This window comes from Neolamprologus multifasciatus, chromosome 6, assembly GCF_963576455.1.
Source record: "Neolamprologus multifasciatus chromosome 6, fNeoMul1.2, whole genome shotgun sequence".
Lineage (NCBI taxonomy): Eukaryota > Metazoa > Chordata > Actinopteri > Cichliformes > Cichlidae > Neolamprologus > Neolamprologus multifasciatus.
The window spans coordinates 14,559,740-14,580,828 of NC_140444.1; the positions used below are offsets into that span (position 1 = coordinate 14,559,740).

The 21,089-nt window shown below is 40.1% G+C and overlaps 1 protein-coding gene across 1 annotated transcript in view; it reads right to left on the reverse strand.

The window, feature by feature from the left end:
* Window positions 1–9,496, reverse strand: part of LOC146516655 (sphingosine kinase 1-like) — a 41,674-nt gene extending 32,178 nt beyond the window's left edge. Inside the window, exon 1 of the mRNA XM_085163831.1 lies at window positions 8,612–9,496. Coding sequence (XP_085019957.1) covers window positions 8,612–9,026 — 415 coding nt within the window. The 5' untranslated portion in view covers window positions 9,027–9,496. The remainder of the gene's footprint in view (window positions 1–8,611) is intronic.
* Between the last annotated feature and the right edge of the window lie 11,593 nt (window positions 9,497–21,089).

Below are 21,089 nucleotides of genomic sequence, written 5' to 3' on the forward strand. Positions count from 1 at the left end.
TGTGAGCACTCCCTGGTAGTCAAATACCTCTAAACGTTTGGTTTCTGACAGATGGTTTCTACTCTTCTCTTTTCCTTAATGCAGTCATCTCAAATACACAGCTCCACCCACCTGCTGTTCAAACCTTCTGTTTGTAATGGGCAGCCAATTAGAAGAAAACTGGCTTAAATGGAGAGGAGTTAATACTGCTTATTTCACACAGTGAATGAAGGGGGCACAGCACCAAGACCCAGTTTAAGACAAATAAGCATTATTTACAGATGTGAATCTCTGGTACAGTCCAAGAATAAAAATATGGAGTTTGCTAATAAGAACAAATGGTCACTTCTAAAGATTGATCACTTGTTCATATAACATAGAACTACACTTTGCACTTATAAACTTTTGCAGCAGGACAAAAACCAGTGTCCCAGCTTCAACTTTCTCAGCCTGAGGTAATGTGTTAGTAATGGCATCGACTGGCTGAGAGAGGCCTGGATTTTGCAGCTAAAAGAAGCCATGCCAGTCCCCTCGAGAACGTCAGATAAGATCCTTCAGAGCCATTTGCATTGCTTCGCACTCATATTCAGTTACACCGCATTAGCACAAATCATTATCCCTGTAGTAACTCAAAACATTACCTTCAGTGTATCACTACAGTGATACACTGAAGCAAAACCCTTACTCCTGATTTCAGTTACAGAGATAAATAATAACAGTCACAGCAGTGTTGTTTGTTCTATACACACAATACCTAATTATCGTCCAAATAACGAAGGGCGTAAAGGAAAACTAGAAATTGGGGTCATGGCTGTAGCAGATGTTGAAATTCAAAAACGTCTGATGGTAAAAACACACACAAGCAAAATCATCCAGACAATGAGGAACTACAAGTGACAATGACATTGTCTCAAGAGGCCAAACAATGACACCACTCTGCCCTGGAGTTCAACTCTGCACTGATGTTGACTGACTACAAAACCCATACTAAAAATATATAAATATATTAATTAATTTTAAAAAAAAAAAAAAATGTAGTAGTGGTAGGACTGCAACTCTAAACTAAATGTTAGAAGAATTCAATGGCTGATGTTGTTGTTCTACAAATTTGTCACTAGGATTTGCACTTAGTGACTGCATGATGCTAAGCAAAAAGTGTCTCTTTCTACACAAACAGCACACCATTCTGCAGTCGACAGTGAGCCACCAACATCACGAAAAACAAGCTGCTCCCATATTATCATCATCCATCTAGTATCATCACGTTTTCATTTTTTTTGTTTGCTCCTCAAGGACACACTATTCAGGTTTACAATGTGCCCCATTCAGTCGTCCCTGTGAATAAACAATTTGCTTGTTTGGTTTTGCTAATATGGTCGATTTGCTCCAAAACCCTTTATCACACTACACTATATTATACTGTTACTGCCATTCAAACTATGTCTACAGCAATATACTTGGGACCAAACACACAAGGAAGTTTTTCCCAACCAATTGGAATATATATTTTTTCCTAGCAACTGGTGGTTCAAATCGCAGTCATGCATGACTTTAGCGATCCTTTTGCCAAAGACTGCCATTAACCTCCACCAATTACACACAGCCAGTTGGGGAATGATCGTTTTTCCCCTCGTGACTGATGGTTACTAAATGATTGCGTACAGGTCTCTCAACCTGTGTGAACAAAGTGACTTATGTCTGCAAAATCTCACTAAAGATGCCAAACAAATGGACAGAACCATCTGCTGTGACAATACAGAGGGGAATAGAGTTTCTTTCTTTGAGTTTAGCCATTGTCCCTTTAATTTCCCTGTTTACCATTATTATGATTTGCTCTGCTAATATAAATGGCAATATAACGCAAGATACATGGGCAGATAGACTGGAGCAACCACAGGGCTACAGCTACCCCACCTGGTTGAGATCTCTGTAATTTGATTGGGTCAGTTTGCTGAGCTAAGGTTTTTGTATCCTTAAGCAGCATTTTTGAATAGCATACTGTTCTCTTTCACGGGCCCATTTTTTTCTGAGAAATAGCCTGTTTTCATTGTCATTTTTTTGTGTTTCATCCTTTTTGTCTAATTTTGAAGCTCTCATAGATGTGTGTTGTTGTGTCACACAATCTTCAGGTTTTTATGCCATATTTGGAAATTTGTGTAGCCACCAGTAACATTTTCGTTCACAGATTAAATGGAATTACAATAACTGCTGATTACACTTCCACTATATACTGCACTGCAGTTCATTATCATTTGACATCAGCAACCACATGCTCGAGCGAGATGACAATATATTCTGTCGGGTTTAATCAATACTTGTAACCTCTCTGTCTGATACCATCTCCTTCCTTATGATCATAATGCTGTCAACAGGTGAATTCAGTCTTTTCATTCAAATTTTATGTTTGTAACCTCAGGACAATACCATTAAGAAAAAAACAAACAAAACAAAAAAAACAGGTAATGCAGCTGAGGTGTCAAAGAAGGAATGTGTCAGTCTTTTTTGGTGCCATCGTGGCAAGTTGTTGACTCATCTGTCACCTCGTGTCATTTTTTCAAAGGTTTCACATGAACACACCACAGAGCTAACCAACAGCTGGTAATGACCTGCAATATATTGTTCACTTCCTTTTTCTGAGCAAGCAACGCTGTGTTCAATGTCTCTCAATGAAAATACAACAGTGAGAATAAGTGCAACAGACTATTTTATTGCATAATTACAGCCGTATCATGATCAGCCTGTGACCTAACCAATTCTCTAAGCCACAAAAAAAGCACCAAAAACTATTCAAAACAGCTATAACAGATGACAGCTTGTGGTGTTTTGAGTCATGCCTCTAACAGGTGTTTGGATAAATGATCATTATCATGCAAACTAGTATGCGTGATCTAAAGTGCAGCTGACTCAGTGTCAACCATAGAGCAGAGAAGCAATACTGGACAAGTTGAGAAGACATGAAATATGCCTGTATAAGTTATCTCACAAGGAAACAAACACAAGGAAAATGAGTGTATAGAAAATAGATGTTTTCTGAATAACTCTTTCAGCAGACATTAAGCCAATGACACAAGCATCAATACTGATGGAGAGGTCAGAAAGGATTGCATTGACCTCATTTAGAGTAATGGTTTGGATGCAGAGCTCCTGAACATGATTTAGTATGGTTCATGAGTCCTCGGGCACAATGAGTAACTAACTGGAGACACCCTTTCAGGCTGCAATCATATTAGCCTGTTCCAAAGATACCAAAGACCCTGCAGCTACAATGAGGTTTGAAATTACCACCACTGACTGTGAAAATGTTCAGAAATCTAACACATCAGCAGGTAGCGCTGAAATAGACTCATTTTCAGCTGATATTTTATTCTCAGTACTTCTATTTGATTCTTTATCCTACAAAACACAGACAGGTGACAATAATTGAAAATCAGCATTCAGGTGATTTCATCGAGGAGTCATTAATCTTTTATTATTACTACAACTATCAAATATAAGAGGAACACTTCCTCACTCCCATGTTTCTAGATCCCAAAGTCAGTAACTAGCAACTAAAATATCAACAATTTATTAGAATATAAGGTACCAATAAACCAGCAATGTTTTGGTCATTTTGTATGAAAAAAAAAAAAAAAAAAAAGGGACTAAAAACTTACCCCAGCAAGTCATATATAGCATAAACACAGTTTGCCACAGTCAACTTGTCTATTTTTCCACATTTGAAATGGTGTGAATGTAAAAACAATACTTCATGCATACTATTTTTTACTGCTTGTCAGTGTAATGAACAGTTTCCAACTCACACAGAAAGTAAGAAAGGAATAGACATACTGTAAGTCTGTAACAGCTCCAGCTACAGTGGGGCAAAAAAGTATTTAGTCAGCCACCGATTGTGCAAGTTCCCCCACTTAAAATGATGACAGAGGTCAGTAATTTGCACCAGAGGTACACTTCAACTGTGAGAGACAGAATGTGAAAAAAAAAAAAAAAAAATCCATGAATTCACATGGTAGGATTTGTAAAGAATTTATTCGTAAATCAGGGTGGAAAATAAGTATTTGGTCAATAACAAAAATACAACTCAATACTTTGTAACATAACCTTTGTTGTTAATAACAGAGGTCAAACGTTTACTATAGGTCTTTACCAGGTTTGCACACACAGTAGCTGGTATTTTGGCCCATTCCTCCATGCAGATCTTCTCAAGAGCAGTGATGTTTTGGGGCTGTCGCCGAGCAACACGGACTTTCAACTCCCGCCACAGATTTTCTATGGGGTTGAGGTCTGGAGACTGGCTAGGCCACTCCAGGACTTTCAAATGCTTCTTACGGAGCCACTCCTTTGTTGCCCGGGCGGTGTGTTTTGGATCATTGTCATGTTGGAAGACCCAGCCTCGTTTCATCTTCAAAGTTCTCACTGATGGAAGGAGGTTTTGGCTCAAAATCTCACGATACTTGGCCCCATTCATTCTGTCCTTAACACGGATCAGTCGTCCTGTCCCCTTGGCAGAAAAACAGCCCCATAGCATGATGTTTCCACCCCATGCTTCACAGTAGGTATGGTGTTCTTGGGATGCAACTCAGTATTCTTCTTCCTCCAAACACGACAAGTTGAGTTTATACAAAAAAGTTCTACTTTGGTTTCATCTGACCACATGACATTCTCCCAATCCTCTGCTGTATCATCCATGTGCTCTCTGGCAAACTTCAGACGGGCCTGGACATGCACTGGCTTCAGCAGCGGAACACGTCTGGCACTGCGGGATTTGATTCCCTGCCGTTGTAGTGTGTTACTGATGGTGACCTTTGTTACTTTGGTCCCAGCTCTCTGCAGGTCATTCACCAGGTCCCCCGTGTGGTTCTGGGATCTTTGCTCACCGTTCTCATGATCATTTTGACCCCACGGGATGAGATCTTGCGTGGAGCCCCAGATCGAGGGAGATTATCAGTGGTCTTGTATGTCTTCCATTTTCTGATGATTGCTCCCACAGTTGATTTTTTCACACCAAGCTGCTTGCCTATTGTAGATTCACTCTTCCCAGTCTGGTGCAGGTCTACAATTCTTTTCCTGGTGTCCTTCGAAAGCTCTTTGGTCTTGGCCATGGCGAGTTTGGAGTCTGACTGGTTGAGGCTGTGGACAGGTGTCTTTTATACAGATGATGAGGTCAAACAGGTGCCATTCATACAGGTAACGAGTGGGGGACAGAAAAGCTTCTTACAGAAGACGTTACAGGTCTGTGAGAGCCAGGGATTTTCCTTGTTTGAGGTGACCAAATACTTATTTTCCACCCTGATTTACGAATAAATTCTTTACAAATCCTACCATGTGAATTCATGGATTTTTTTTTCACATTCTGTCTCGCACAGTTGAAGTGTACCTCTGGTACAAATTACTGACCTCTGTCATCATTTTAAGTGGGGGAACTTGCACAATCGGTGGCTGACTAAATACTTTTTTGCCCCACTGTAACTAGTTTGCAACCAACAGTAACAACCAAAGCATTGCATCCAGATCTAACCTCAGCAAGGAGTATATCCCTAGTAAGCATACATAATGTAGCAGAAAAGCTGGCCATGGACGCACACCGAGAATCCCAGCTGCACGCAAAAACAGCCAAGGAAAGAGGCAATCAAGATCAACTGGAAAATGTATAAGAATCAAGAACAATATTCAGTGTTTGTTATCTTAACTTCATCCATCTTCAATGGAGCTGGAGTCTACCCCACTAGTGAGACAGGTTGCCAGTCTGTCACAGGGCTAACACAGACACAGATTTATTCACGCTCACACCTATGGCCAATTTACAGTAAACCAAACACGCAATTATCCTAATAATTAACCTAACGTGCATGTCTTTGGACTGTGGAGAAGTGGAGACCATGCTAACTCCACACAGAGAGGCCCCAGCTGTGAGGTGATGGTGCTACTGAACAATTACTGAACAATAATAATAATAATAATAACAATAATAACAACAATAACAACAACAATAAAAGAAGAATAACTCCAAAAATAGGAAAGTTTTTGACTATGTAAAACCAATGTATTTGGTAGTCAAGGTAAGTGTAAGAGATTAGAAAAAACTCAGCAGCTCTTTATCTGGTTTACACATCAACACCTCTTACAAACATGTGAGATAAATTTAATCTTTTTCAAAAAACTCTTTATCTAACAAAGCTTTTCCTATCTCTTTTGTATTGTTATGTAAAACATCCTTGGGTTTCTTGAAAGGCACAATACAGATCTAAGTTATTATTATTATTATTATTATAAATCAAACCTATTTGCATGTTTGCATGAGGTGTTCCACAAAACACCTCATGCAAACATGAAAAGAAAAAAAAAAACTACAAGTACTACAACCAAAAAGAAATAGCATTCAGTGGAACTTCAAAATGATTTATCTCCTTTTCTTTACTTTTGCTTGAAACTGAGCAGCCATCATTGCAACAATGACACTTGATGTGTTAAATTAGTCAGTAGTATACAGCGTGAGAAGCAAAAACTAGGCCAAAAACAAAGCATTGGTCTGAATAAACCAGTGATAAGAGAGGCAAAGCTAGATCAGGTGAAGTCATTGAGCCGCTTTTATTTGGGTTGCTGTCCCAACCTGGGACACTCATTCAGTCACTGTCTTGGATTACAACCCGTGCACTTATATTACAACACATTTCAAAGCAAATGATACTTTCCAGAGCTACTAAAAGTCTACTCTCTTCTCTTCTGGCAATGACAGGCAGAGCAGAATTGCAGTATATTTTGTCTTGTTAAAAATAAATTTTGTGGAAAATGCTAACTGGGTCACAGTGCTCTGTGTGAAGGAAATAATATGTATGACAGAAAATGGAAAAAGTGTTTTGGGGTTGTTGTTTTTTTTAAGGACAAATAATTTGTCTACTTATCTTTAGTATAATCGTGGGTTATAGAACAGCTCCCACTGGAATGATCATACGTCTCAGCATTACGTTAACAAAAGAAGCAATCAATATTGTCTCATGTTTCTCAGGTGTGTTTTTATGTCAAGTGGGTTTGTTTGCAGGAGGCTGAAAATACTGAACTGAAAAGTGACTCTCCATACCACACCAGGACTATTGTTTTATCCATGTAAGCAGGAGGTTAAATATGATAAAGCAGAACTGATAGTAAGGACTCTGTACAAGACACCTCTTGACTGGACCTTAACTCAATAGCAGCAATAATCCCTTATGGTTTCTTCAGGTTTCTTAAAAGATTCTGAAACACGACTCTGTTTAGACTGGCTCTTTTGTTTTATTAATCCAAGGAGCAGTTTAAAGGTATTTGGGAGAGATCTGATGAAGTGCCAAGAAACCTGTTTGGTATAGGAAATGAATAAGGATACTAACAGCTAAGTAACAGTGGTGCTTCGGGGAAAAATTACTGATACAAGAATAAGCCAAGAAAGACAACCAGTGGGCCCTGTATAGTAAATATTAAGTGAAATTGTACTTTACAATTTCATGGAACCTGAAAAGTGAGAAATGCATTTATAAAAAAAAAAAAAAGGAAGACAAAGGTGAAGTTTTAAGGTGATGACTGATCAATGGTACATTACATTGCTTTTAATAACCACTTAAGGCTTTAACAATCTAACAGAAACTGAACAGAAATAAAAGCCACCTTATATTTAATCATGCTTGTGGTATTTGTGTAATTGTGTTTAAAAAAAAAACAAAAACAAAAAAAAAAAAAAAAAAAACACAGACTTAGTGATTCGTTGCCTTTTTTAATCATAGGGTAAAAGCAGTTAAAGCTCCTCCCACTACAATCCATGACCATAAATAACACAGTATGACTGTAACAAGATAATAAGGTACTCTGAGTAAAATTTATTTTTAATCAATTAATTTTCAAAAATGTTCAACATTTTAAGGTCAAAGCTTCCAGCTTGTGAGGATGCACCGCTTTTCTTTTTCATATGACAGCAAAGTTCTAACTTTTTGGACTGTTTAACAATATGACAGCAAAGTTCTAACTTTTTGGACTGTTTAACATTTTACAGACCACAAATATGTTTGAGCTTACCTTTAAATACAATGCACTGTGTGCTACTAAAAGCCTTTATATGCTGGATTAAAAGAAGATGTAGGTCAACACCTACATAGATTTGAAGTAGGTTAAATAGTGTGTGTGGGGGGGGATGGGGGGGGGGGTAATTAACTGAAATAGAAGAAATAGAAGGTGACATACACGATGTTTTGCACTTACAAAACGAAGAAACGAAGTAAAGAGAATAAAATATTAAAAAGTGTCTTGTTTTAGTATTTTTTTAAATTATGTCAGCAAAACGAGGCAAGAATAACTGAGCATACTGCTTTTAGATAAAGCCTACCTTTTAACATGTTAGCATTTTGCTTATACGCAAACTGCTTTTTTTTTTTTTTTTTTTTAAATAAAATACACATAAAAAGGGCGGCACCTTTCTCGTTTCACTAACCTTTCTCTTTCACCAGTGAGCAAAGGTGTGGGTTAACAGTCATCTGGTGACGACTGAAACTCATATTTGCCTCAGTATCACAGTGGTATACTCATACAGAGATGAATGTAATTGCAGCGTGGGATCCTGCTTCTATCACTACCTGCAAACTTTCCGCCGTCGTTGCTATCCAACACTCACCGTTTCTAGGGAACTGTTGCCGGGCAGAGCGCTCTCGGACAGCGCGAGCCCACTTCTCTGCCTCCTCCAGGTTAGCTTGCGGGTCCTGGAGCGAGGCGAGCCGAAAGCCCTGCTCCACTCTCTGCCGCGATACCCTGGAACTCATCCACCGCCGTTTGAGCGGGTAAAAGTAGGCGACTAAGTACGCTGCCTTATCCGCACTGTCATTTCCCCGGTAAGCCCGGCAGCCGACACAGTCCTTCAGACTGAGCACCACCTTGTTCCGTCCGACAGGTGCCGACGTGAGCCTCTGGACGACGAGGTCCTTCTCGGTCAGGATGACGGCACACCTGCCTTTTCGGTTACTGGTCCCCGTAAATTCCCCGTACAGCTTCACCAGACTGGTGGGCTCCAGTTTAGCTCTGCACTGATCCATCCTGAACAGACGCCGGACCGGAGAGACCGGGACGCAGAGGGGGTCCGGGAAGTAGAAGAAGCAGCCACACAGTCACATAGCTAACGTGAATGATGCGAGCAAAGTAGACCGGAGGACTGACAGGCTGCTCCGGACCGCTGTGAAGACTGACGGAATCAAACGCTACATATCCGGTGACATTTCAAAATAAGAGCCCCAACACTGAAAGCGTTGCAGCTCCTTGTGGGACGCTGCCTAAGGTTTCAAGTTATCGTTATTTAGGAATTGCCAGGGTTTAGTCCAGGGGTGGGCAATCTCAGTCCACGAGGGCCGGTGTCCCTGCAGGTTTTAGATGTGTCCTTGAACCAACACAGCTGATTTAAATGGCTAAATTAGCTCCTCAACATGTCCTGAAGTTCTCCAGAGGCCTGGTAACGAACTAATCATGTGATTCAGGTGTGTTGACCCAAGGTGAGCTCTAAAACCTGCAGGGACACCGGCCCTCGTGGACTGAGATTGCCCACCCCTGGTTTAGTCAATGGCTTATAGTCAGAAAATAAAAACTTAGATAGTCACAATATTAATATAAATAAAATTATTTAACACTACAAAAATGTAAGTTTGTTGTTTTGTTGTGGAGCCATTTCTGGTATTTCATGGATCATATGACTAAATGAAATCCAAATTTTAAAAGTATTTTCAAACTAATAACAGGATAAAGATAAAATAACGATGACTGAAAGTTTAATTAAGAAAAAAAATTAAATATCTCTAAAAAGTAAGATATTCCAATAAAATGTTATTTCTTTTTCCTTTATTGGCAGCTAAAAACAAGTTTCTGCTATAGGAAAATCAGTCAACTTAACATTGCTTAATCGACTTAAATCAAAAATCTTTTATTTTTTGTTTCGTTTTTACCGAGTTTTTATTTATGCGATTTCATAGATAATGGCATTTGCAGTCCTGGTGAAATCAAAAGCCTGTATTCCTTTAGCTTCATTCAGGTCCGTGAAACATGCACATTTATTTATTTATTTACAGATATACCCTCATCATCCGCTGTATGTGATTTGTATTACGCAAAATCCAGCTTTTATTTTTAATTCATCCCCACATTTGTCGGTGTTTTTCTTTGTCTGTCCCTGGCTTCATATTCAGTTTTCATTGAACTTTGCTGTGCAGTAGTTTTCGCTTGCTGCAAAAGTCGCAGTATGCTGCCCCCTAGTGTTTATGAGAGTGGAGTAACTGTGTAAAATGAAAAAAGTCCCTGAACAAATAAAACTGAACTGAGTAACAATTACGAACAAAACACAAACATAGAACAGATGCGCATCTGTCATTACTGTCATCACAGCAGAAAACCACTGACTACTGAGGCATTCAGTAATGCAGGTTTTTAAACAAGCACATGAAGAATAACTTAAGAGTTAAAAAAGAAACTACCTGCACAACTTACTTGTCCTGAACACACCTACAGAGAAATGTTTAACATGTTTTTCATGTTTCCTTTGGAGGCGGCTGTGCACTGTAAAAAAATCGTCTACAAATTTTATATCAAGTTACTGTAAAACATTTATAGTATTTCTACTGAATTTTAATATATAGTATTATTACTTTATTTTATATACCTTTCCAGGATGTAAAAAAAAACAAAACAAACCCAAACAATAAATAAATATAAACATCATATAGCTTGCCAATAAAATAGTTAAGGACATCACTGCTTTACGTGGCAGCTTGTAAAATAAAGTTTTAAAAAATACATCTTTCTTACAACCTGGCTTATTTCATAAATGTTTGCAGACATTCATTCATGCAGTTCTCTTACGGTCCTGCCACAGCATTTCAGTCAGATTAAAGTCTTTACTTTCACTGGGCCATTTAAACACCTTGAGGTATTTTAGCCAGTCTGTTGTAATTTTGCTGTTGTGATTGCAATTGTTTCCTTTACCCGACCCAGTTTTGGCCTCACAATTGACCCGTAGAATACTTTAGTACAGCGGTCTCCAACCTTTTTTGCGCCACGGACCGGTTTATGCCCGACAATATTTTCACAGACCGGCCGTTAATGTGTCGCGGATAAATACAACAAAATAAAACTAGTACCGGTACCAAAAAAAAAGAAGATTTATTCATAACACATGTGAAAAGACCCAGGAAAACCGAGTAAACGATAAAAACGATAACAAAATAACGCTGAAAACCGATAAAAACCATGAAAACCATACATTTCACACCTGAGCCTCAACTCTCGCAGCCTGGGACCAAACGACTCACGGACCCGTACCGGTCCGAGGCCCGGGGGTTGGGGACCGCTGCTTTAGTATGTAGATGAGTTCATGATCTCCTCCACGACTGCAAGGTGTCCAGATCCCATGGATGCAAAACAAGCCCAAATCCTTACCTTTACACCACCGTGCTTGGTGTGTGTTTGTGCTGATATGCTGTGTTTGGTTTACCCAGACGTTCCCAAAGTGTGGGGCCCGCCCCCTAGGGGGGGCGCAGAGCCATTGCAGGGGGGGGCGCGGCATGAAAAGGGGAAAAAAAAACAAAACGCTTGGACACTGCTAGCACGGGCGCCCACACAAACGCAAAGCAGGAGATGAAGCATGGCTGAATATGTTTCCAAACCAACTTCATTCTGAGCCAAAGACTAGAAAATATGGTGAAGCAAATCTTCCCTTTGGTTTCACCTGCACAAGTGCCGAGATAGGTCTCCCTGCAGGATTGGTTTTCCCTTCGTTGGGAGCAGCGCTGGGCTGTTTAAATCACGGACAAACAGGATCCCACATTCTTGATTTGTAGTTCACAAACACTTGTTGTAATGACTAACTACTCCTGACATTTTGGAGATGTTAGCTCTTTATACAGTAAAGTTACAGTGGGATACAAATAACATCAGGCTGATCCTGCCACAATTTGTTCCCCCGGTTCAAATCACGGACAAACAGCATCCAACAGCTGTTTATGTTTTTGAACCCATTTTGCACAGAGAGGCATTTTTTGAAAAATGTATTGATAGCAATGTTGAATATTATTACACAGGAAAAAAAAAAAAACTACATGTAAAATAATTACACCATGACCCCTCTGCCTGAGTGGTCATGGTGTAATGACCCCTCAGGAGGGACAGTAACTGTGTGTATATGTAAACTGTAAAACCTGTAGATAGTCAGATTAACAGTATTTTGTCTCTATCTGCCATTCAGCAATTCATCTCATGTAAACAATAACGTGCACACAGCGTGACGTGAAAAAAGGCACATACCTTTGACGTTGAGTGACGAACTCTGTATTCCTCTTCCACACATAAACGCAAAAAAGGAGTTTTAAAAAATCTCCGTTCTCGGTGATTCGAAACGCCGTTTACGTGTGGACGAAACAGCTGCGTTTTCAAAAAATACCGGTGTAGGTGTGGACATAGCGTAAAAGACTTAGTAGTTTATTTTCTTACTACCTGTAATTTATTGCAGATTACTTGTATTTGCTTAATTGTTTACTAATGTTTGAGGTGTGAAATAAACCGCAATGGAGCAAAATATGGGTGTGTGTGGTTGGCGCGCGCGCACGAGGGGGGGCGCGAACGTTTTTCTTGTAAAACAAGGGGGGCCCAGCAAAAAAAGTTTGGGAACCACTGGGTTTACCTAACATGGCGCTGTTCAAACAGCATTCCCACTTTGTTTTCTTATCTTATTGTCTTATTGTTTGTTTAGATGTAACTGTGCAAACCAAAGACTTGGGCAGTTCACTGGTTAGTGCTCTCACCTCTCTGCAAGAAGTAACTGTTTGGGTTTACACGCAGTCCAAAGTGTTAGTCCTGTGATAGCCAATCGCCCTCAGGTCGCCAGTCTAAGTGGCTAAGGAAATGAATGGATGGATTTAAAAAAAATGAGTTTAGCTCAAATATCTCTTTGTGGGCTGAAAAAACAGAAACAGAGAGGAGGTCTAAGAGTCTAATTTCATCTGAGACCACTTGTTAAGAAAAACGCTGAATAATTATTGTGAATTAAGAATGCCCTTTTCTGATAATCGATTGTGGGGCCATTTGGGCCAAGCAAAAAAATAATAATAAAAAAATAATAATAATAATTTCTGAGAAAAAAGTCAGAATTCTGATATTAAAGTCAGAATTGTATAGAATTCTGACTTTTTCTCAGAATTCTGACTTTTTTCTCAGAATTCTGACTTTTCATCAAAATTTTTTTTTTTCAGAATTCTGACTTTTTCTCAGAATTCAGGAAAAGAAGAAAAAAAAAAGACGTGCCCACTTTTTTTTTCCAGTGGCCCTAATCCTCTTCCGTTCTCACGTGATGTGATGCTTTACACACATCGTTTCTTTTGTTGTTGTTGTTTTTGTTTGTTTGTTTTCTGCGCTCTACATACTCAAAAGGGAAATATTTGTCTCTTTTGCTGCTGCACCCTTTTAAACTGCCTGTCTTTGTGTCTGTTTTATGGTCAGTGAGAAGCAGGCAGTCCGTATCTACTGAAACCTTCTGGGGAATGCACATTTGTAAAAACGTTAAGAAAACACCTGAGAGTGGATTCCCAACATGAAGAAAAAGCTACCATCATAGTATTTTTCATTTTGGTCGCCAGCCTGTCACAGCTCAACTAACTACACGTGGCTTAGGAGGTTGGGAAGCTCATCTGTAACTGGAAGGTTGCCGGTTCGATCCCCCTGCTCTCTCTGTCCTGGTTGTTGTGTCCTTGGGCAAGGCACTTTACCCTACCGCCTACTGGTGTTGGCCATAGGGGCCGATGGCACGATATGGCAGCCTCGCTTCTGTCAGTCTGCCCCAGGGTAGCTGTGGCTACAACTGTAGCTGCCTCCACCAGTGTGTGAATGTGAGACTGAATAATAGTGGAATTGTAAAGCGCTTTGGGTGCCTAGAAAAACGCTATATAAATGCAATCCATTATTATTATTACACTATTTTTCATTTTTCCTTGCCACTGGTGTTTCTGTAAGCTGTAACAATCGGTTGTGGCTGAAATGTGGATTTAGGGAGAGCGCAGGAGACAGAACTTTTGCATTCTGAATTTCATAGGATAATATGGTGAAGTTGTAGCCCATGCTTTATGAAGACTCTCCCACGAGCTGGATCGGTACTCGTTCTGGCACTTCTGATACAGCACATGGCCAAGCTGTTCCCACAACAGTTCAGCAGGCCTGTGATCCGGCGACCGCACAAGCCACTGCATGACAGAATAACAGCTCACTGCTTCTTCTCTAAATAGTTCCTGCATAGTTTGGAGCTGTGCTTTGGGTCATTGTCCTGTTGTTTGAGAAAACGGTCTCCAACAAAGTGGCAGCCACAGTGTTTTGGCAAAGGTTTGCAAAATGGAATGACAGACTTTATTGTTCAAGATCAATTTTATCCTGTGCGTAACTCGCACTGTACCACCAAACATTTCTTCCATCACCCTCGTCAAATGGAGTCCAGCACTCGTCCAGTATCCGTTTATGTTTTTTCACATTTTGACCCAAATACCTCCAACTTTTATCAAAGATCCTCTCTCCAGTGTCTGTGTTCTTTAACTAGCTTAATTCTTTCCAATCTCAGATATGGCCCATTTTGCAACGTTACAAGTCCAGCATCCAGAACCCATTTCATTAGTGCTGACTTTGAGTCATCATTCACAGGACAAGGACACAAAAGAAGACTCTGGAGACAAGTAGAATTAACAAAAAGTGAGCAGTTTGATTAGACGGCTTGTAAAAGTCCACAAGGGCACAGAAAGGAACCAACAGGGCTGGATAAATGGCTGAACAGGCACTGAGACAAAGAGCAAAGGAATGACAGGACTGTGACACTCACTCACTCACTCACTCACTCACACTGAGGGCTAATCAATAGAATGAGATGCTGTGGAAACAAGACAAAGGTGAAACTAATGAGGATAACATAAGTGCAAAACACAGGAGATACACGACTACCAAAATAAAACAGGAAATAAGAAACAAAAACTGAAACAGGTGTTCACAGAGACTTTACACAATGGATGACTACCGATGAAACACTGAAAGAACGAATAAACTCAAACTGGTAACAGAGAACAAACACCCAGAACATAAAAGTAAGAGAATACAAGTGAAAAAGCTTGAAATCACACCTACACAATAAACAACATTAAGGACAAGACACCCTGAAATCCAAAAACAGACAATAATTCTGTTTTGGATTCATACATTTCTAAAGCGAATAAAACCTCAGATTCAAATCCCAGGATCATGACACTTTGATGGGTATTTTATGTATTGAAGCTTTTGGCTGAGAACTTGTTAGGTCACCTGTTTCTTTAACTGGAGATGCACTTGTTTGTCTGTTTTGTACTATGGCTTCCTCTTCTCTTTCTGTTGTAGTTAGAGATACTTTGTGCTTTTATGAGTCCACACTTTTGTATGTGTTCGCTTTTGGTTGGCAGCCTGTCACAGCTCAACTAACTACACTTATTCTTTTTTAATGACCCATGGTGTTAATGAATTGGAAAAGTTGTTGTTATGTATGTATAACAACAAACTATTCAAAAACATGAATAGTTAAAGGAGCATGAAATAAAAATGTAACAAAAAGGAATTAGAATAGAATATTGCATAAACATGTACCATTCTTAGAGACCCAAAAGTTTTGAACTGTGTCATTTGGGGATTACATTATCTTCTCATTTACAGCATAATGGCTGGTGTAATGATAGGCTGTCCATTTAAAAAAATATATATAAAGAACTCTAAACGTTTGGCTTTTACTTGATGAGGCTAGTAGCAAATATACAGAACTGTGCTTTATATATATACTTTTATATTAGCTGTAATTACTGAAACGTGCAAACATACATGGAAATGCAGCATGAAAAGAAAAAACAGAGTTTTCACAGTTTTGTAAGTGTGTTTGGGATCATGGTCATGCTGAAGAGTACACCAATCAGACGCTTTCCAGGTAATATTGCATTTGCATTGCTTTTTTGTGTTCATAACTCCATCAATTTGAACAAGATCTCCATCACTACCGGCTTTAAATGGAAGCCCAGAAAAAAACTCAACACAGCCTCCACAGAGTTTTACAGATGGCTGTAGACACTCACTCTGGTGCCTCTCTGTTGACCTTTTCCTCATATTTCCATCAGACTTGTTTCCACTAATTTTCAGTCCATGCAACACCTGTGGATTAATTTGCATTATTATCTTTAGTCTCTTTTCTTTTCATCTCTGCAGGTACAATAAAAATGTTGTATTCAATCTTTCTTATCATATGAACACAGCAGCTGATTCAGATGACCAACAGATGGCAGTGTTAGCCTTAGAAAAAGACAGCTGATGGCCACAAAAGATGGTTTAAAGTACAGAGACTTTTAAATGTGACTATCACCAAGCAACATGAAAAACTGAGCAAACAAACAAAATTTCTGAGCTGTGCAAATGAACATATTTTTTATTTTATTTTTCACAAATGATATCTGGAAACCTCAAAGGCAGTCGTTTCAGGTATGTTTTCTAGCACTGGCGGTTTACCTGATTACCTTCCACACAACAAATGCATCATACGAGGTGCATTTGTTGTGCAAAAGATCACTCTCAGTACATGAGTTCATTACTTTTCAGTGTGCACTGCATAATGTATTTTGTCATTGGCACTGCTATAATACATTTCTGTCAACATACGTTATGTCTTATTATTGCAGGAGAAAGATGAGAAGATAATAAGAAGTTGCCTGATTTCTCCTTGTTCAAATCAAAGTCGTTCTCACATTTTGCTCCCGGCACTGGCACATCATCCACAGAGGGAAGGAGGGGAGAGGGAGGTGGAGGAGGTAAACATATAGCTATACAGATGGGAGTTAGTGGTCCCAGTAAACACCTGGAGCCAGAGGGGAAATGAGATGATCTTATTCACATGCAAGTCTTGTGCTGCTAAAATTGCACAGCTTTTCATCCACTTCACACCAGAAGATAGGTAGGCATCACCTTTATTGCTGCTTTAGCTGTGAATAAATCCCCCCCCCCCTCCCCCCCTGCTGACATTCAGGGTTCACTATGAACATGAACATATTATGTAATTTACTGCAAGGGGAAAAGAAAATGCCTCTGAAAAACGTACAACGCAAAATCATTACTCACACTCTGGGCTTCACAACAAAAGAGCCTTTTCAATCCAAACTGCAGGGTAGATGCTTATTTCCTAAAAGCTATTGATTGAAAATGGCACAGCTGAGGAGCGGCACAGGAGCCGTGAATGGAGACAGTAGAGTCTCACTTCCAGCCTTCTCCAGCTGTGAGCACTATTGCCGCCTGGTATTGAAGGAGGGGAAGAGGGCCGTCCCTGCACACGGTGTTTTTCATGCCACTTGTGAGACACTGCTGTCACTCCCACAAGAGATTGAGCATATAGTTTCGAGAGGTTTCCTTTCAAAAAGGCCAATGAACACGACCGTGTCTTCGCTGTATGCTTCCACGTGTCCTGGTTTGATGTAATTGCCATCACTAGCTATCCACACCATCTGGTTTCATCTCCTGAGCATGAACCCATTGGCACAAGCTTAATAACTGATAAGCAGCCATTATCTGTTGTTAGGGCAACTCGGTGCAGATGTCAGCTTAGTGCATATCAATACGGTCGATACATTACCCTCATTATTGCTTATATAACGTGCAACTCAGAGAGCTACTCTGCCCTACCACCACCCCACACCCTTGACGCGCACACAATCACAGTGACAGATAACTGAGTGGGAGGAAGGAATGTCATATACCTCAGAATTTAGTTTGCATTGGCATCCAACATGACAGATTCCCTGTCTGGGTCGCTTAGCACTGATGGCTCGCAGAAAGGTTTTGCCTGTCTGCCTGACTCTCCTTCAGTTGCCCCTTAATTCTGCTCTGTTTCTTCGGATGCCCACCCTCCCCTTTGTCAAGGAGATGCCATAATTATGTAAGACTTATGTAAAGCTGTCGCTTGCTGGCAAACAATGAAATATTTCTAGCTCTGAAATCATAGGTTTAATGGCGATAACCATGAGAAATGTACACCCACGCATCGTGAAATGTATCATTTAAAACGAATAAAGTTGTCATTGGCTGTGTGCTTCATGGACAGTTAAATATATGTGCCTGTGTAGTGTTAGCAGCTCAGTGAAGCTGCAGGGACTCTGTTGTGCTTTGATGCCAGCATGCTAACATAAGGGGGCAGTTGCAGTGGAGGCTGCTGTGACACCCTTAATAGAAACGAAGGAGAGTGGTGACAATTACTCTGCACATGCTCAGTTGCACTCTGTCGCTGCCTGTGGAGCAGCAGCAGGATCATTTTTACCGTGGGAGATTTCAGACGTCTTTTAAAGTGTTTTATTAGATTAAATTAATAGATGGACAGGGTTTTTTTCCTGCTCTCGGAATTTTTCACGTGTTTAAATTCTAATGTCAGCAAGTATGCAAGATGACATGGCTGCAACACTGGGGTACATGGTTTAGCTCTTTGTCTGTCTGTGCTGATACATACTTCTGCTATACCAAAAAATAATGCATATTTTATGGTTTCAAACAGTATTAGAAATATGCTAATGCAATATGATAATACTAATCATATTGCATTAGCCTAGTCAATTAGGAGACATGGTCAAGATGAGCTGCTGAAGTTCTAAACAAACGGTCAAAACTTAGAAAAAAGGTGACTTGATTGATTCTGAAGGTGGTATGGTTGCTGGTGCCATATCAGCTACTCTGCGTATTTCAGAATATTTATGTGCTGATCTGCTGGGATTTTTCCACTGAACCATCTCTAGGCTTTATGAAGGTGGGGTCCAACAAAGAGAAAATATCCAGTGGGCGGCAGTTCTCTGGGAGAAATGTCAGAGGTCAGAGGAGAATGGCCAGACTGCTTCAAGCTGATGGCACAACTGTAACTGAAATAATCAGTTACAGTTGCTTGTAATAAAACAGTAGAAGTTTGGAAAAATGCTGCGTGGTCTGATCAGTCTTGAGTCTTTCTGCTGCAACATTCAGATGGCAGTCAGAAATTAGCATGAGAGGATGGTTTCATCCTGCCTTATATTAATGGTTAAGGCTGGTGGTGCTTTGACGTGTGGGGGATATTTTCTCAGCACACATTGGGTCCCTAATTACTAAATGAACATCTTTTAAACATCAGAGCCTATCTGAATATTGTTATTTGCCATGTCCATCCCTTTATGACCACAGTGTACCCACCTATTGATGGCTCTTTCCAGCTGCTCCATATCACAAAGTTCAAGTCTTCTCAAAGTGGTTTCTTGAGCATAGCATCCAAGGTTATCCAGATGTGGTGAAACAGGACATTCACATTATGGAAGAGGAGCTGTGTGACACTGTCAGGAAGGCAAAAGGGGGTCCAACCTGGTACCAGCAAGGTTTACAGTATCTAATGTCTGGTGAGTGTATATTACATCATTAAATATATATCTAAACTCAGTTTTTGATACTTCAATCTGAACCGCAGTTGTGGATCAGGCAGACACTGCTTTCCCCTCAAGCATGGCAGAAAACCAACAAGCAACTGCAGCGAGCAGACAGCGACAGCACAACCTGCACAACGCTAAAACCTGCAAAGTTTAATTTCTCTCTCTGTCTGACCGGTTTTGCTGCCTTGTTTTCCTTTCTTGTTTCTGTCTTGATTATGATTAATTATTGTTACCTCATCTGTCCTACCACCCACTTTTCTTTTCATTGTTTTACACATGTATGGTTTTCACTTAACTGCACAAATAAAAAGGCTCTCATTGTCCGCTAACAGTGAGTATTTGTTGCTGTTTGGCTGACAATTCAACGTTAAATCTGTGGAAACGCTGCTGCTGCTTCATTATGCTTGCCTGCACTAATAATAGACTAATTAATCAGCCAATGATGCACTCTATTATTTCTTATTCAATAAAATGTCAAACAATAGCAATGCTTCTCACAATCTCTCAAAGTCCAAATTAAATCAATTTGTTATGTCAAAATGACAAGTAATTAGTTTTTCTAATACCATTTTATGTTTTAATGGATTTAAATATATCAAGTAGCTCTCATGTGGGAGATGCGTGTGTTATTTCTTCTCAGAGGTTTGTTTGACTTACAACACAACCAGCAACAAATTGAGTTTAGCTCAGCCTGAGCTGCCACGGGGCATCCAGAGGGCTGAGTCACTCGGTGAACTGAAGTTATGCCAAGAGGAGCAGACAGGGGGAAAGCCCAGGCCTCTTCCTCTGCAGTGGGGGAATCACTCCTTGTTAAATGTGGACGTGGTTTATTGGGTCACCTCCATTCTCGTGGCCTGATTAGTGGAGCATGGTCATGCAGATTTGAGCAGAGGCAGCTGGATTAGCATGATGCTCCAAGCACTGATACATTTTGTGTCTCAGGGGTGAAATGCAGGCTTGCAAAATGACTGAATCTATTTGTCTGGGGTTATCAGAGGGAGCTCTTCAGATTCAGTGAATATCTTGGCCAGTGGGCATTACTGACAAGCCCTGGGGGGGGGGGGGGGGGGTTACTGAGATGTGATGTGGGCTGCAGAGGGCGTAATGTGATGGCTGGCAGGAGTCAAATCTTCAGATTAAAGCATAAAGCTTATGTCAGTCCCGCTGTAGGTGTACAAATCAAAGGCATGCCCTATTTCTGCTCATGCTTCACTTTGAAGTGACAGATTCACTGAAAAAAAATTCAGTCATGGATCAAAATTCTGTTTTTTATTTATTTTTAGTTTATTTGAAAGTATGTCTGACCTCAGCTCTGTCCAGCTCCTTTGCCATGATCGTGTCTTGTGGTTGTTGGTTTTTTTCTTTCTTTAATTTTCCAGTTTTGTCCTCTGCTCCTTCTTTTAAAGCCATCCATGTGCAATCCAGTCTCATTCTTGGGTGTTACATAATTTTGTCAGTTGCCACCGAACCTCACCATTCTGCTCAAGGTGCACTTTTTCACCCATCCTTGAAACACTTGCTGCATCAATATTAGCTATCATTTTAGAGTTTTAGCCACCTACAGCATCCGCAAGTGTAGGTTAAGTAAGTGGCGGTGATGTAAGTCGTAGGTTTATGAGACAGTGGTGGTCGACTTCCTGCTGGTATCTTGATGTT